Source organism: Bos grunniens, chromosome 15 (genome assembly GCF_055505025.1).
Source record: "Bos grunniens cultivar Pamir isolate PY7600 chromosome 15, Bosgru_T2T1.0, whole genome shotgun sequence".
NCBI classification, from domain to species: domain Eukaryota; kingdom Metazoa; phylum Chordata; class Mammalia; order Artiodactyla; family Bovidae; genus Bos; species Bos grunniens.
In genome coordinates this window covers 39,852,097-39,868,034 of record NC_141179.1, presented here as the reverse complement: position 1 = coordinate 39,868,034, position 15,938 = coordinate 39,852,097, and the positions used below count along the sequence as shown (strand labels likewise).

The 15,938-nt window shown below is 49.5% G+C and overlaps 1 protein-coding gene across 43 annotated transcripts in view; it reads left to right on the top strand.

The window, feature by feature from the left end:
• Positions 1-15,938, top strand: part of BMAL1 (basic helix-loop-helix ARNT like 1) — a 108,328-nt gene that overhangs the window by 83,036 nt on the left and 9,354 nt on the right. For 28 of the 43 annotated variants that reach the window (XM_086339929.1, XM_086339909.1, XM_086339934.1 and 25 more), the window contains 7 exons: positions 4,261-4,353; positions 5,438-5,555; positions 8,077-8,226; positions 10,644-10,890; positions 12,516-12,622; positions 13,957-14,107; positions 14,885-14,973. In XM_086339929.1, coding sequence (XP_086196055.1) covers positions 4,261-4,353; positions 5,438-5,555; positions 8,077-8,226; positions 10,644-10,890; positions 12,516-12,622; positions 13,957-14,107; positions 14,885-14,973 — 955 coding nt within the window. The remainder of the gene's footprint in view (positions 1-4,260; positions 4,354-5,437; positions 5,556-8,076; positions 8,227-10,643; positions 10,891-12,515; positions 12,623-13,956; positions 14,108-14,884; positions 14,974-15,938) is intronic. The other 15 variants (XM_086339943.1, XM_086339924.1, XM_086339947.1 and 12 more) reach the window with 1 other exon arrangement.

Sequence of the window (15,938 nt, the reverse complement as noted above, 5' to 3'; positions counted from 1 at the left end):
ACCTAGCTTCTATGCAGAATCAGGTCTGCTCTGGGCCGAGCAAGATTTCGCTTGGAAACTGAAGAGAGAGACACTAAATTCAGAGACATGTCCTCTTGCAAATAGTAGAAAGAAAACCAGAGAAACCTAACTTAAGGGAGGAATACCTGCCCCATCTCCCCCCAGCCAGGGCTGCCCTCGCGTCTCTGAGCAAAAAGTTTGCAAGGCCCCAGCATAGAGGGTGGTCCCTCTGGTTTTCTCCATCTTCACTACCCATTTTCAGCTCATCCTGGCTTCAAGCCCCCTGTTAGCCTGGCCTGCCTGCTCATTGCAGTAGTGTCTGCCCACCCCCTTGTGATATGCTCTATTAAATGCAAGGAACAAGACGTTATGAGTCAACAGGGCTTTGTTTCTCAAGCATAGCCAGTCCTGATTAGGCAGTGAGGGGCTGCTGTGGAGGTTCAGGGAGGTCAGCAGGAGCCAGGCCCTCTCTGTCTTCTTGTACCACCCTGCTGAGCCAGATTTTCACCTTGGAGGGGGATGGCTATGCCAGGTTTCAGTAGCTCACCAGCCAGAAAGAGGGCAGGGGAGACTCCAGGCCAGCTGTCCTTTGTATCAGGAAAAGGCATGCCTTCCTGGAAGCACAGGAGTAGACTTCAGCTTATCTTGAAAATGTCACCTGGTCCCCTAGAGGTGCAAAGCAGGTTGCAGCACAGGTATCTAGATCTTCCAGCCTCCAGAGGAGAAGCAGGCACAAGAAGGGTGGGGAACAGCAGATGGCACACGTTCTTTCCAGAGCCACATCCGTCTGCTGGATTTCCTTCCAGTGGTGGCTGATTGAAAGTCATGACCTGGTGTGGGACTGCAGCTGTGGTCTGGTTGGCCTGGGGTCGAGTGGGGCTGGTGCCTCCTTGCAGGAGAAGCCATCTCATTAGTGCCACATCTGGGACAGCTGTCACAGCACCCTCCCTGGCTCTCTTGTACATGAATTATTGTTAGGCAAGGGTTTTTACATCTTGTGTAGGTACAGTTGGTCTTTTTGAACTTCTCTGTCAATCTGTTTATTGGATAGTCCCACATTTCAGCTTATCACTAGCGATCCTTCAAAGCTTTGTGTGACTTGTAGACTGGATAGGCATAGCCTCTGTCTTCCATTTTCATTTGTTCACTAATTCAACAGACGTTTTAGTACTTAATGGGTTTTGCATGGCACTGTCCTACAAACATCCAATCACTGATTAACACCTAAGGGTGGGGGCGAGTCTTCTCAGCAAGTCAGTGATGGTCATTTGGTTACCTGTCAAGGCAGACTTGGAGGACTCAGTGCTGCCCTCACCTTTCCATCCTTTTCATAAAAATGTCCTTGTTCTCAGGGAGAACATACTAGGATTAAGATATGAACTGTATCTGCAGCATCTCCAGAGAAACCATCAGGGCTGGCTTCACAGGCGTGCAACCCTTGCAGCTACATAGGACCCGGTACTTGGTTTAATGCTCTGCTGTCACCACCCTGAAGACTGTATTTTGAAAACAAGGGTTCCTGCATTTTCGTTCTGTCCTGGACCCTACTAATTATGTAACTGGTCCTGATCACCATACTGGTAATTTGGTGTTTTTTAAAGAAATACATGTATGTATGTACACATATAAAACAAGTTCCTTTTACAACAACAAGTGTTTAGTAATTGTTGCTGCTTTTCTGAATGATTCTCTGTTAGATGCTCATACTTATCAGGGTCTGGGATAAGGGTTTTAATGCTGTTCAAGTGAAGGACTTCATCTTGGGCCTGCCTTTTCTGCTTCTCTCTCTCACACAACGTCAGTGGTGATCTGTCTTCTCTCATGGAACTTTTCTCATTTCTCTGCCCCATCTCAGTGGCTGGGAAGCACTGTCTAATTCCTCGCCACTTCTGGATGCTGAGTCCCTGGGAATTTGCTTCCGCAGACAGCAGGGTCCACTCAGATGATGTCTGAACAGTTTGGCAGCAGGAACTGGACTTTCAGTCTCCCTTACCAGTGCAAATCTGACTAATTGCTTTCCTTACCAAGTGCTTTCAAAAATACCTTTAATGACTGGAATGTCAAGGAGCAGTGAGCCTGACCGGTTTATAGCATCTAGAACCTGTCCCTGCCAAGCTTTGAAAGTGAGGCAGCCCGTCGGGCGCCGTGTCACTTGTTAACTCAACGCCGTTTTCCCTGAGGGCGAGCCTGCCTTCGTTTTCCCGGCCCCGTGGGGCTCGTGTTCTCATTCCTCTGCTCTCTGGCTGGCCCTCAGCCTGGCTCCTTCACCTGCTGGTGCTCATCTTCCCGAGCGAAGCAGAGTCGGAATGTTTTGTGCCTCCCCTACATTGACCATATTCACCGGCCTCTGGAACCTTCTCTCTCTCCCCTGAATGTGTTGAAATCCACTCCGCTTGCCGTCAGCTTGGGCCTGAGTCTGCTCAGCATCTCTTCCAGAATGTCCCAGGCACCTTCTTCCCAAGAACCTTTTGAGCCACATCACTTCATTAATGAAAAGCCTCAAAATACTCTCTTCTCTAGTTGAGATATAAGGTTGTCTGCAAGGCAAATGAGGAAGTTATTAATACCCTCTTTTTCTTGACAGAATGAGGCTTCTAGCAGATGGTGCTTGGGAAGTGGCTTCCCCCTCACTGTCATCCTTTGCCCCCAGGCCAGCACAGAGGCCTAACTTAGGAAGGGATCAGCCCCAGCTTCCTTCTGGCAGGTGGCCTGCCAGGCCCTCTCACAGCAGTAGTGAGTCTGTTCCCCTCTCACTCATGTCTTTTATCCCAGCACAAGCGCACATACCATTCTGTTACCTTCTGGCGCATGAATTCATTTTTTTAGTCCTTTGAGTTTAACTGCATCCCAAAGGCCCTTCTGTGGAAAAGGGAGTAGGTTCTTTATTAGCGTGTGTATGTGTGCTCAGTCGCATCCGACATTTGCAACCCCATGGACTGTAGCCCGCCAGGCTCCTCTGTCCATGGGATTTCCCAGGCATGAATACTGGAGTGGGTTGTCATTTCCTTCTCCAGGGGATCTTCCCAACCCAGGGATCGAACCCATGTCTCTCTGAGTCTCCTGCATGAGCAGGCAGATCTGAGCCATTGGGAAAGCCCTAGGTTCTTTAGTAGTCTATTCCAAAGAACAGACCAAGGACCAGCGAATAACAAAGATAATGATGCATGTGATTTAGTCTGTGGTAGCTGAGTATACTCAATGAACATGAGTTTGTGCAAACTCCGGGAGATAGTGAAGGACAGGGAAGCCTGGCATGCTGCTGTTCGTGGGGGTCGCAAAGAGTCGGACATGACTGAGCGACTGAACAACAGCAACCTGAGTATGGAGCAAGTGCATGGGCGAGCAGGGAGCACCCTCCGGTGCCTGAAAGGCCCCAGCAGGGGTTCTTAGGGGTTGCTCATCTGGAGAGTCCTGGGTGGGATTCAGTCACATTTGCACAAAACATCCTAAGCTCTCATGTTCCATAGCTTCAGTATATATCTGCCTTAGTCTGTCCAACAAATACTGTCCTGTCTCCACACCTATCTTTGTCGACACTTTGGATTTTTGCCTGTATTTAAAGTGAAGAAGAGGTGAAAGAATGTCAGGAGAAATTTTTGCTTGGCTTTTCTTGTCTCATTTAGGATACAAACAGCTCATCTCTGCATCAGGGAATAAAACTTGAGAATAGTTGTTCTTAACCTGTGAACATTAGAATCGCTTTGGGGAGGGGGTAAAAATCATACCAGTGATCCAGCCCCACTTCGTACCATCAGCATAAAAAAACAAAAGCAGACCACACTTCAGATGCTGCACCCACTGTTCCAGAGAGCTTCCTGGAAATGGAGGTGTTCAAGTCTTGGACAGATGCTGGCTTCAATATTTGAGAGGGAATTTTGACCCTAAAGTTTCCTTCCAGTCTCAGATTCTATGATATTATAGTGTTGTTATACTTAGAGCAATGAAATGGATTTCTCTGGACCTTCATGCAGTCAAAGGAAAAATCTTAAACTGAGTTCTCCTTCGAAACAAAACTCTCTGTAATTGGACTTTCCCCGGTAATCACTAGTGATACATGTGTATATGTCTGCCTTGAAGAGAATCTTATCATTCTCAAGTATTTGTTCTAAGCATCCTGTTCTCAGGACACCTGCGAAATTGTCAGTGACTGCAGTCCCGTGCTTTGGACGCTTAGAAAATAAATCCTTATTTGCTATCAGAGTGATTATAAATCATGTTTCCTGAAGTGTGATAAATTGATTATCCATTTCTCCTGATTAGGCAGCAGATGGATTTTTGTTTGTCGTAGGATGTGACCGAGGGAAGATCCTCTTTGTGTCAGAGTCTGTCTTCAAGATCCTCAACTACAGCCAGGTACTGCCCCTGTTCCCACTGGTGGTGGGCAGCCTTACAGCGGCCAAAAAGGTTACCCCACTTCTCAGAATAATTAATTGACAAGTGATATGTGAAATGCTTCTATTGTTCCCCAACACCATCCTTCTTCCAGAAAATTCTTAACACAGAAATGAATATAAACTTAGAAAACTTCCTTTAATATGCTTCCATTGGGAAGTTTGACCTTATCAGCCTTGTAACTTTCTCACTTCCGCAAGTGTAGGGGTAGGGGGGCAAGGGGCTATTTGACAGGGAAGACAGGCAGACAGTACAAGGCCAGGGAATAAGAAAAATGGGAATCCACCCATACTGTATCTACAGTGATGTATCACTTATTAGCTCTATTGAACCTCAGCATCCTCTGTAAAATGATTGTAACAATCCACACATTCTATGACTGTTTGTAGAATCATATAACTATTTATATAAAAGCTTCTAGAAAAGAGCTTATCACCTGTTTTGTCCCTAGAGTTTTTACTCATTTTTTTCATTCATTCACTCACGCTTATACTGGTATTTGCATGGAAATTTGGTAAAGCAGAAGAATTGCAGTATCAAAATAACATTTATATAAATTAATGTAAATTTCATGTTTCCAAAGTGTTTTGCTCTTTTCAGTCTTAGAGCAAAGCTGTGGAGGAAGTTATTTATAACTCTGCTAACAATTAGGCTAGTGAGGCATATAGTATGACACAACTTGTTTAGGAACAGAGGTCTAATGGAGCTAGAGTCAGAGCCCACGCCCTGATTCTTCGCACTGAGGTCTTAGAAGGGAATCTGTGGGCATGGGAAGTAAATGGTAAAGGGATACATGCCTTGAAAGACTTTGGCCTTAGAGGAGCAGGAGCTGTTTATGTGGTTGAGCCCTTGTCCCTTCTTGCCTTCTCAGTGCCTCATTCATGGTGTCCTTATCTAGGCCAAGTGCCTGGACGTGTGTCCATGTTAACATGTGAAATACTTGAGATTCTCACGCTTAACGTGCAGAGTAAAGGCAAAGCCCTTGTTGGTTAATTTATATTCCGCATGCTGTTGACTTGTCCTTCTTGGTGATGCATTCCCACAGAATGACCTGATTGGTCAGAGTTTATTTGACTACCTGCATCCTAAAGATATCGCCAAAGTCAAGGAGCAGCTCTCCTCCTCCGACACGGCACCCCGGGAGCGGCTCATAGATGCAAAAAGTGAGTTCGGGAGCTACCGAGCGCTGGGCTGCATGGTGTGTGCTCTGCCGGCCTCAGCAGCTGGGTTCCTACCTCTCTGCCCTTTATCTGGGTCACAAGTGCTCTTTGGCTAAATGGAATTATTATATTACTTCATGTTTGTTTCTCTTCTGGTTTACATAAAGAAGAAAAAACTTCAATGTCCAAATTCGTGAGGGGAAAAACAACCATTTTAATTTGATTCTTTCTGATTTTTAGTCAATTTTTTTTTTCAGGATCTAGAATCCCCAGTTGTATGTTCCTGAGTTAAAAGGGTTCACATCAGTTTGATTTGTTCCCCCGAAAAAATCACTTCTGTGTGTCTGAGTTGTACTCATGCAGCCTCGTAAGATGAAAAAGTATAAATATGACATCTCTCTGACCAGAGTGGTTTCTCTTGAGGTCCCTCCCCCCACCTGCCTCCCTGCTTCCTCGTGGCAGCAGTGGAGCACCACTCACGTCTTCCCCGGCTTCCTGCTCCTGCTCCTGCCCCCCTGCCTGCCAGGAGCTCTCTCCCCCTTCAGTCCCACGGGGAGCTCTGCACTCCAGCAGTTAAGAGCGTGGACTCCACAGTCAGAGGCAGGGCTCGAATCGTGTCTCCACCATTTACTAGCTGCGTGACCCTGAGCAAGTTACTTAACCTGTCTGTGCCTCAGCTTCCTTACCTGCACGGTATCACCGACTTCATCAGGTTGCTGTGAGGATTTAATATTCTAAAAACATACAGCACGTTGTTTCCAGCACATAGTAAGCACAACGTATTTACCTTGGCCCAGTGCCGTCATAGCCTAACTAGCTTCCTGCTCCCAGGCTCTCCATTATAGTCTCTGGAAGGAAATAACCGCCAGTGGAATCTCCTTTAAGCCATCCTTTCACCAAGGCACCCCTCATCTTCCTATAAGTACAGTGCCACCCGTTGCCCTTTATAGTCTGGTCCTGCAGTTGTCTTAGTGACCTCAGGAGGAAGAGGTGAATGCTGTTTGGTCCTTGCCTCTAAGGCTGTTACCCATGTAGTCAGGGTGACGAGGAGACAGCACCGTGTATAATAAGTGCAGCCATAGACATAGTACCAGCCACAGAGAGCGATGATTCATCCTCATGTGGGTGTGGGCACACGCATCATGGAGTAGGTGACAGCTCCAGGTGGGTTTGAAAAGATGAATTAATATTTGCAGGTGATGAAGGGAGGAAAGTAGCAGAAGAAATGATTGGTGGATGGGGGCAGAAGGGTGGTGCTGGGGTTTGCTGGTGCTGCTGGAGAAAAACATTCAGGGGACGGGGAGGGCTGGACGGTACAGACCTTCTCATCCGTGAGGATGCAGTGCAGGACTGCGGGGTGGAGAGGTGGGGGGGCAGGCTCAGATCCCCATGAGGATGCAATGAAGGACTGCGGGGCGGAGAGGTGGGGGGGCAGGCTCAGATCCCCGTGGGGATGCAGTGCAGGACTGCGGGGTGGAGGGGTGGGGGGCAGGCTCAGATCCCCGTGGGGATGCAGTGCAGGACTGCGGGGTGGAGAGGTGGGGGGGCAGGCTCAGATCCCCGTGGGGATGCACTGCAGGACTGCGGGGTGGAGGGGTGGGGGGCAGGCTCAGATCCCCGTGAGGATGCAGTGCAGGACTGCGGGGTGGAGAGGTGGGGGGCAGGCTCAGATCCCCGGCTTCTGTGCTGACAAGTAGCCCATGTTTCTATCAGGATAACAGTCAGGCTTTTCTCCAGAGATTGTAATTCAGTTAGTCCAAAACTAGAATTCAAACCACAAATATGAACCACATAAATGATTTTAAATTTCCTGATAGCTACATTTTAAAAAGTAAAAATAAATGCAAAACTATACTATCTTTTATTTAACACTAAATCCAAAAGGAAGTCTTTCTGATTTTTTTTTTCCACTAAGTCTTTGAAATCTTGGGTATGTTCACATGTACTGCACACCTCCAATTTGAAGATCCCAGCGGCTGTATATAGCTAGTGGTTCCCGCACTGGGCAGCACAGATCTAGAATTGGGCTCAAGCATCTTCAGGTCGATACAGAGTCTGGGGGTTCTGGTGTCCAGCCAGGCTTGAGAACACGAGCCAACCCTGCTGCCTCCGTTCCATCCCAGTGTCCAGATCCTGCCCACTCTCCAGGTCCCAGCCCACTTTCTGCCCCCTCTGGGAAACACCGGCTGTTTCTGCCCTTTATTTGGCACTTTTCAGTCATACACCATGTGTGGCATGAGCACAGTCCTTCCGGTGAACTTCCATTTCCCCCTCTCAGCTCCCGCTGAGAAGAGGGTCCGTGTATATTTCTTTGTTCCCTGGAGCGCCTAGTCCGTTCGTCAGTAGCTGCATTCTGCATGGTCTAGAAGCACTGCAGGCTCACAGCGTAGAATGCAGGCCTGTGAGGAGGCCCCTGTTACAGAACAGAGAGGCAGGAAGGAAAAGGCTTTCTTCAAGGGCATGCTCCCCTGCCTGACAGACGACACGACCCTCAGTTTATCACATTTTGTGTATTGATTTGCAGCTGGACTTCCAGTTAAAACAGATATAACCCCTGGGCCATCTCGATTATGTTCTGGAGCACGGCGTTCTTTCTTCTGTAGGATGAAGTGTAACAGGCCTTCAGTAAAAGTGGAAGACAAGGATTTCCCCTCTACCTGCTCCAAGAAAAAAGGTAACCACTTAAGAGTTCATTAAATCCTTTCACAGGTGAGGCTGGCTTTTCCACAGAGGGGCGCTCAGTAGGGTGTGGGCTCAGAGCAGGCGGATTGCAGGTTTGCAGCCAGGACCTCTGTGGCCCTGCTTCTGTGAGGGCATTTGGGGAGCAGCGGGGAGGTAGGAAGCCCTGACAGATTCATGGAGAGGCCTCCTCTGTTTCAATTCTGTTTGTTTTTGTGTGGTTGGGAAAGAGTATTCTCAGTCACAGTTCCCTGCGTCCCCAGCGCCCGCCAGACTTACCCTAGGTTCACCAGTGCCTACAGGTGGCTAGGAGCAGCGGACATGCCATTTCTCTTCCACGGTGAAGTGTTTCTTCTCGCCTTCCTGCCCCCTCCACTCTGAACTCTCCTCTGAGTTCTTTCTGTTGGTTCCTTTCCAGCCCTCTTCTCTTAGGAGGAGTAGATACAAACACAGTCCATAGGTAGTGTCACCCACCCACGTAGCTGTCAATGACATTTATATGCCAGTAATTTCCAGGTTCATATTTCTAGCCCACACTGCTCTTTTGAACTCCAGATTTGTAAATTAACTGCTTATTTAATCTACCTGCTTGGACATCTCAAGGGCATCTCATAGGTGATAGGCATAGAAGTAACCACCCAGGCTTCCTCTGGAATGTTAATGGCAGCCCCTTGCATCTAGCTGTGTGTGCTAAGAGCCTGGGAGACACCTTCTCCCCGTTGCCCTCCCCCCGACCTAGGGTTCTTGCTGCTATGAATCACCCCTGCAGAAGTGTGTGTGTTACTGCTGTCACTCGATCGAGGCTGCCCTGGGTCTCATAAGTCTGTTGAAGTACCTTCCTCACGCTCTCCAGCCCTTCACATGGCCAGAGTGACCTTTCTAAAAGCAAATCTTTGTATCAGTCCCCTGTTTCAAACCCTTCATTGGTTCCCATTGCTCTTGAAGAAGAGTTTAAAATCTTTAATGTGATCCTGCAGCACCCTCCCCTGACACTCCTCCATAGGTTTGAGCCGTGCAGACCTCCCTTTGATGCCTCCAACCCCTTTTCACTCAGTATCTGCACACATGGTGTCACCTCTGAAGGAAGTGCCTCCCTCGCCACCGGCTCCCCTCCCTGGCTCTCTGCAGACCCTCCTTCAGAGTGGCCCTCGATGTCTGTCACTCAGTCCCTCAGACTGCCTTCTGTCTGCATGTCACACCCTGCAGGTTTTCTTTGTAACACTTGCTTCCCATTGCAGTTACGTAGTCATTTGTGTGATTATTTGTTTAAAGTACCTCTCCCCCGTAAGGCTGTAAATTCCACAGAGGCATGCCTGACTTGTTTTCCACTCTTGCCCAGTAACTAGCACAGACCCGATGCTTGGTAAACATTCCATAAGAATGTGTCTACTGGGACTTTGCTGGCGGTCCTCCACGGCAGCGGGGGCACAGGTTTGAGCCCTGGTTGGGGAACTAAGATCCCACGTGCTGCAACACGAGGCACCCCTACACACACACACAAAATGTGTACTGTTGAAATGCACGGATGCTTCACACTTAACGTGTCTCACACTGAAATCTTTTCTCCCTCTCCTCTAAAACACACTCTGTATTCTCTCCCCTGAGTCAACAAATGGTACCTGTAACCACTCAATCCGAAAAAGTTGGACTCATCTGTGTTTTCTTTTTTCATACCAAATATTTGATACTCAGACCAGATCCCAAAAGTTCAGCTCAGAAATTCCCCCGCGTCCTTTCTGCCTCCTCCTCATCTCCACAACACTGCCATCGTGAGTCCCCGGCATTTCTTGCTGTATTATTATCCTCCTCCTGGCTTTTACTGTCTTCCAGTGACCCGCGTCACTAAAGCATCCAAATCGCGATGTGATTTTGCTGCTTCCCCACCATAAGTGCCCTTGGAAACTCTCCATTTCCAGTCTGGGAAAGGTTAACACCTTTGTGAGCAAATGATCCAAGGCCGAGACAGTGTGCTGCCAACATGCCTTCCCAGCACTTAGCCCAGCACCTCCCTTTTCACTTCACCTGCATGGAGCGCTCTGCTGTTTGCTGTACAGGATGCCCCTCTGGGTCTTTGTACCTTCTCAGCCTTTATACATTCTGGTCCTTCAGCCAGTGCTCATCCCTCCCAGCCCTCCTCCTACACAGTTCTTCTGAGCAGCCTTCCTTGCCAGGGAGATCGTGCTGCTCCTTCCTTGGTGTACATGATGCCCATTTGGTATCATCATTGCTACGAAACACACGTGACGCTGGATCATGCCTGATCTTTCTATCTTTCTCTTTCATTTGATGCCAACTTCTGGACAGTAGGCTTTGATTTTTATGTTTTCAGTCCTTTCCTACATCCCAGCGCATGATAGGCTGCCTGTGCTTCCAGGTCCCAAAGCCCCACTGACATCGCACTTTGCTTTCCAGCAGATCGAAAAAGCTTCTGCACAATCCACAGCACAGGCTATTTGAAAAGCTGGCCGCCCACAAAGATGGGGCTGGATGAAGACAACGAACCAGACAACGAGGGGTGTAATCTTAGCTGCCTTGTCGCCATTGGACGGCTGCACTCTCACATGGTTCCACAACCGGCAAACGGGGAAATCAGGGTGAAGTCAATGGAATATGTCTCCCGGCACGCGATAGATGGGAAGTTTGTTTTTGTAGACCAGAGGTAAGAGTCTGGACGTTACCCTTGGACAGTCTTGGCAGCGGAGTTTCAACCTTGAGTAAAGCAGAGCAGACTGGGCCGTTGGCTGCCTTTCTTAAGGATAGAGAGGAGGAAGTGATGGGTGGATCTGCTGAAAAATGAGACCTAGTGGGTTATCCGGAGAAGGCAATGGCACCCCACTCCAGTACTCTTGCCTGGAAAATCCCATGGACGGAGGAGCCCAGAAGGCTGCAGTCCATGGAGTTGCTGAGGGTCGGACACAATTGAGGGACTTCACTTTCACTTTTCACTTTCATGCATTGGAGAAGGACATGGCAACCCACTCCAGTGTTCTTGCCTGGAGAATCCCAGGGACAGGGGAGACTGGTGGGCTGCCATCTATGGGGTCGCACGGAGTTGGACACGACTGAAGCGACTTAGCAGTAGCAGTGGGTTATCATCATAAATACAGAAATTTTCTCCATGTCATTCTCTGGCAGGTAGAGACAGTGAAGTGGGGTGGCTTGATGTCCGTGGCTAAAAGAGAAATAATAGGCATAGCATGCTCTCTGAATCTATGGAGTGTTCCATTAATTACTGTAATGTGAATTCTGGGATGTGGGACTTTGAAAAGATTATCTAGTCTTGAGCTATCAATACAGTAGTCATTGGCTATAGTAATCCCATATGGCAATTTAATTTAATCAATTAAAGTTAAATAAAATGTGAAATTAAATTCCCCCAGCTCACTAACCACATTTCAAGTATCAGTAGTCACATGTGGCTTCCCTGGTGGCTCAGCTATAAAGAATCTGCCTGCCAGTGCAGGAGATGCAGGTTCACTCCGTGGGTCAGGAAAATCCCCTGGAGAGGGAAATAGTGACCCACCCAGTATTCTTGCCTGAAGAATCCCATGGACAGAGGAGCCTGGTAGGCTGCAGGCCGTGGGGTCACAAAGGATTGGATACAACTTAGCGATTAAACAGCAGCAACAGTGGCGAATGGTACCTGAATGGAACATTTCTGTCCCCACAGAAGTTCTGCTGGACAACACTGATCTAGTCCAGTCTCCTGCTTTATGGTTGATGAACCGAGGCTCAGCCTGAAGACCAGCCCCCTCCCAGATTCGTAACTCGTTGGCAGTAGACCTGGGCTAAGAACCCAGATTTCCACTTCTCTCTGCTGCTTCCTTACAAGTATCCACAGGCTAGCAATTTTTCTGGGTACTGGAAATAGCCAGCCACTAAATACTAGAAAAGGAAGCAGTCACTTCTCAAGGTCCCTGTGGGCCCCATGATGGGCTTCTGGTCACCCTGATAAAGAGCAGGCAATAAATTGGAGAAGCTTTGACCTGGAATTTAGAGTCCTACCACTTTTTTTTTTAATCTAAAACAGTTACTACTTTTAAACCTAAAATTTGATGTCTTGAGCTAACAGCCCCTTTGAAAGTCTTTTTCTCTCTCTGTTTTTATAACCCCGATTAAAGTCAGCTTCACGAGAAAGAACAAAACCCATGTAATAAGCCCTCTGAACCCACCCAGCTTTGACCTTGTTTTCATTGGCTGTAGTGGGAGTCATCTACTGCAGAGATCTGTTAATTATCTGAATGTTATTTTCTTAAAAAAAAAAAATTTTTTTTTCCCTTTTAGGGCAACAGCTATTTTGGCATATTTACCACAAGAACTTCTAGGCACGTCGTGTTATGAGTATTTCCACCAAGACGACATAGGACATCTCGCAGAATGTCATAGGCAAGGTAAGCTGCTGGGCTGTACACCAGGTCTGAAGTTTCAAGTGTCCCTCTCCTTCTAGACATGTCCATGGACCCTTGCAGAGAAATCTGCCCCCGTGAGGTGGGAGTCAGCCAGCCCAGGGACCTACAGGCCAGAATATCTGGGAGGAGGGGACGCTGCTCCTTCCCCCAGCCCCATCTACCCCCTTCCAGATAACCCCCCACCCCGACTGCCTAGCAGATCTTTACGCTGGCCAGGGAAATTTCTGGAAGGCATCTCTGGTTCAGAGGGTTTCCCTGGACTATGTAAAGATGTAGTGTGGCCCAAGCGGATCTAATTTTCTACAAATCCCTGCACTGCCTCCTGCATTTTCCTCTTGGTTAATGGCGCAGCCACATACATAGCTTCCTGAGACAGTAGCCAACATTGACTCCCTTCTTTACTCTTTCCTCCATCAGAACTGTTCATTCATCTCAGCCTTGCATCTCCAAAGAGGCCCCTTTCTGCCAAGCCCCTGATGCAGCCCTCGTACCCACCTGATAATTGTGATGGACTTGCCTCTGACCCGCCAATCCACCTTCCATTGCTGTCCTGCTTATGCTCTGACAGACTGAGCCTGCCAATCACATCTGTGCTCAAAACCCCCTGCCCAGTCACCTTTGACAGATGCTCAAGACCCTCCATGTCCCGGCCCTGAGCCACCTCCCCAGCTTCACCTCCCCACCCGATCCCTGTCTGCAGAGGCCTTGTCCTCCAGACACACTGACATCTCACTGTTCCCACCCCGACCCCAGGCCCTGCCACTCCTCGGGTAAGCACTGGGTTCTTCCCTCCTCCCTTTTGGCAAACTTGTGTTCACCTCTGAAGGCTCTGATCGCCTCTGCGTAGCTGTCCCTCATTCCTCTCCTGAGGGTGCAAGTCATATCCTGTCTCTTTTATCTCCAGTACTTGACACGTGAAGCATACTTGCTACATGTTTGTTACATGAAAGAATGAGGTTTCCATGGGTGAGATGCTGCCTGAATCTGGATGTCCTCAGGCTTTGTGATGGGGAGATTACGTGGTCCCTGTGGACTGAGCCTTCTTGTGTGGCATTCACTTCATAGATGAATCCACTTAGATGTCTAGAATGCACTGTTATTCCCTTCATTTCATACACTCTGAAGAATAGTGACAGGTTCACAACCAGATTGGAAGGCTCAGAAATCAGATCCTCAGAAACACCCTCTTCTCTGAGGTGCCACCTCCCATGGCTTATTAAAGAGGGGATGGCCTTGAAGCCTGAGCGCATTTAGGATTTGGTTTAATACATTGTTCTGAGGAAACAATAATGTTCATGGTTTCTTTATATTTTCAGTTTTACAGTCAAGAGAAAAGATTACCACTAATTGCTACAAGTTTAAAATCAAAGATGGTTCTTTCATCACACTACGGAGTCGGTGGTTCAGTTTCATGAACCCTTGGACCAAGGAAGTGGAATACATTGTCTCCACGAACACCGTTGTTTTGTAAGTGTCTTTCCTATTTCAGAAGCTCCCTTGCTTCAAGGAGGAATGCCTTGGGGCCCTTACCTGGGAAAGGGGGTACAGGCAACAGCCAGTATCCCATCCTTTACTGTCATCCTGCTAATATCCTGTGAAGCCTCAGGACTGGCAGAAGCCAGAAGGTGGCTAACAAAGGACACGCTTCAGTACTCAGAACTCTCAGGCCCCCGGCTGCTGGAAAGGCTCTCGGAGACAGCAGCCTTTCCTTCCCGACAAAGCAGCCAGCCTTTGAGTTCAAAGGCTCACCAGCCCATACGGGCCTTGGCGGAGGAGGGATGGGGATCTGTGCCCCCAGGCTGGTGGCCTGAGCACTCAGCGCTGCGGAATGCCGCCTCAAAGGCTGCCACCTGCTGGGCGAGCAGGGAAGGGAAGGCCCCCCTCTGCCGCCTGCTCCCCACATCTCCTTCCTGGTGATGTGCAACCCCCACCCGTAGGTAGAGCTGACTGAGGGGCTGGGGTCGGTGCCCTGCCGGCCGCCTGGAGAGGAGCCTCGTGGCAGCGGCGGTGGCTGCTGCATCACCACCCCCGCTGGACCGCACCCCGCATGCGCTAGGAAGGCCAGAGCCCCGGACGCTGTCTGCCGTGTCCTCTGACAGCGAGGAGACCCACTGAGCCACTCAGATACTTCGTTTTCTGGCCTGTCCAGGTCCAGAGTGGACACCGGACACCTTGGCCAAGGTGAAAGGTGCACAGTTCTGGGCGGGCCTGACTCACGTTTCCTTGTTGCTGGGATGTTCACAGAGCCAACGTCCTGGAAGGCGGGGACCCCAGCTTCCCGCAGCTCACAGCGTCCCCCCACAGCATGGACAGCATGCTGCCCTCTGGAGAAGGTAACTATGTGCCACCGGGGCGCTGGGCTTGCCTGGAGGAGCTGCTTGTGGCCACCCCCCACTGCCCCCAGTGTTTGGGGTCCCCGGCCACCATGTTCTGTGGAACAAGGGGGGGGCCTCGCGGGAGTGATCACTAAGGACGCTGTCATCTCACTTTCTCTGTTGAGCTTGAAATGCTGGGAACTTGGTTTTGCCTTTCCTGAGGCTGCCTGGACGCTGGAAGCCCATGAAACGGCCAGCTCCTTGCTGCGTGTGCTTTCCTCCACTGTGTTGCCCAGCAGCTGTGATGTGAAGGGCTCTTCGGTCACGGCCACTGGCTCCTGAGGTGGGAGGAGGGTGTCTGCCAGCACCGCGGTGTGAGCCGTGCCAGGCCCCCTCCCCCAGCCCGGCCTTGGCCGCTGCCCGTGCACCTGACTCCTTCCTGGGCCTGCTTGCATGGCTTCAGTCCCCTTCTCTTCATCGATGAATCCTACATCCGGTCCCTCCAGGTCTGTTCCTCCAGCTGCCTCCTGGACTCCCACAGGAGGCACCTATAACTCAGCATGTCCACGTTGGTTTTCAGCACAACAGCAGCCCCCTACCCCCAACCTGGTTGGTTAAGCCAGAAGCCATGACTCCTGCCTCTCTCCCATTATATGGAAACATGAAATCCTGCCCCTTCTATCTTTAAACCTCCCCATCACCGCCTTCCTCATCTGTTGCCTGGATTATTGCAGGTAATTTCCCAGCCCTAGTCTCACGCTCTCCACTCTGCGCCCCCGTCCTCCACTACAGTTCGCTCCTGTGCAGCAGTTGACTTTTCAGTAACCCCCATCTGAGTCAGTCCTTTGGTTATCCCCCGTGGGTACGGCTCAGATCTGTTAGGGTGGCGTCCAGGACCCTTCCTGGTCTGACTGGTACCTGCTTCTCTGTTTCATCACTTGCTCACTCCATCATCATCGCACTGAGTTTCTTGGCGTCGTCTC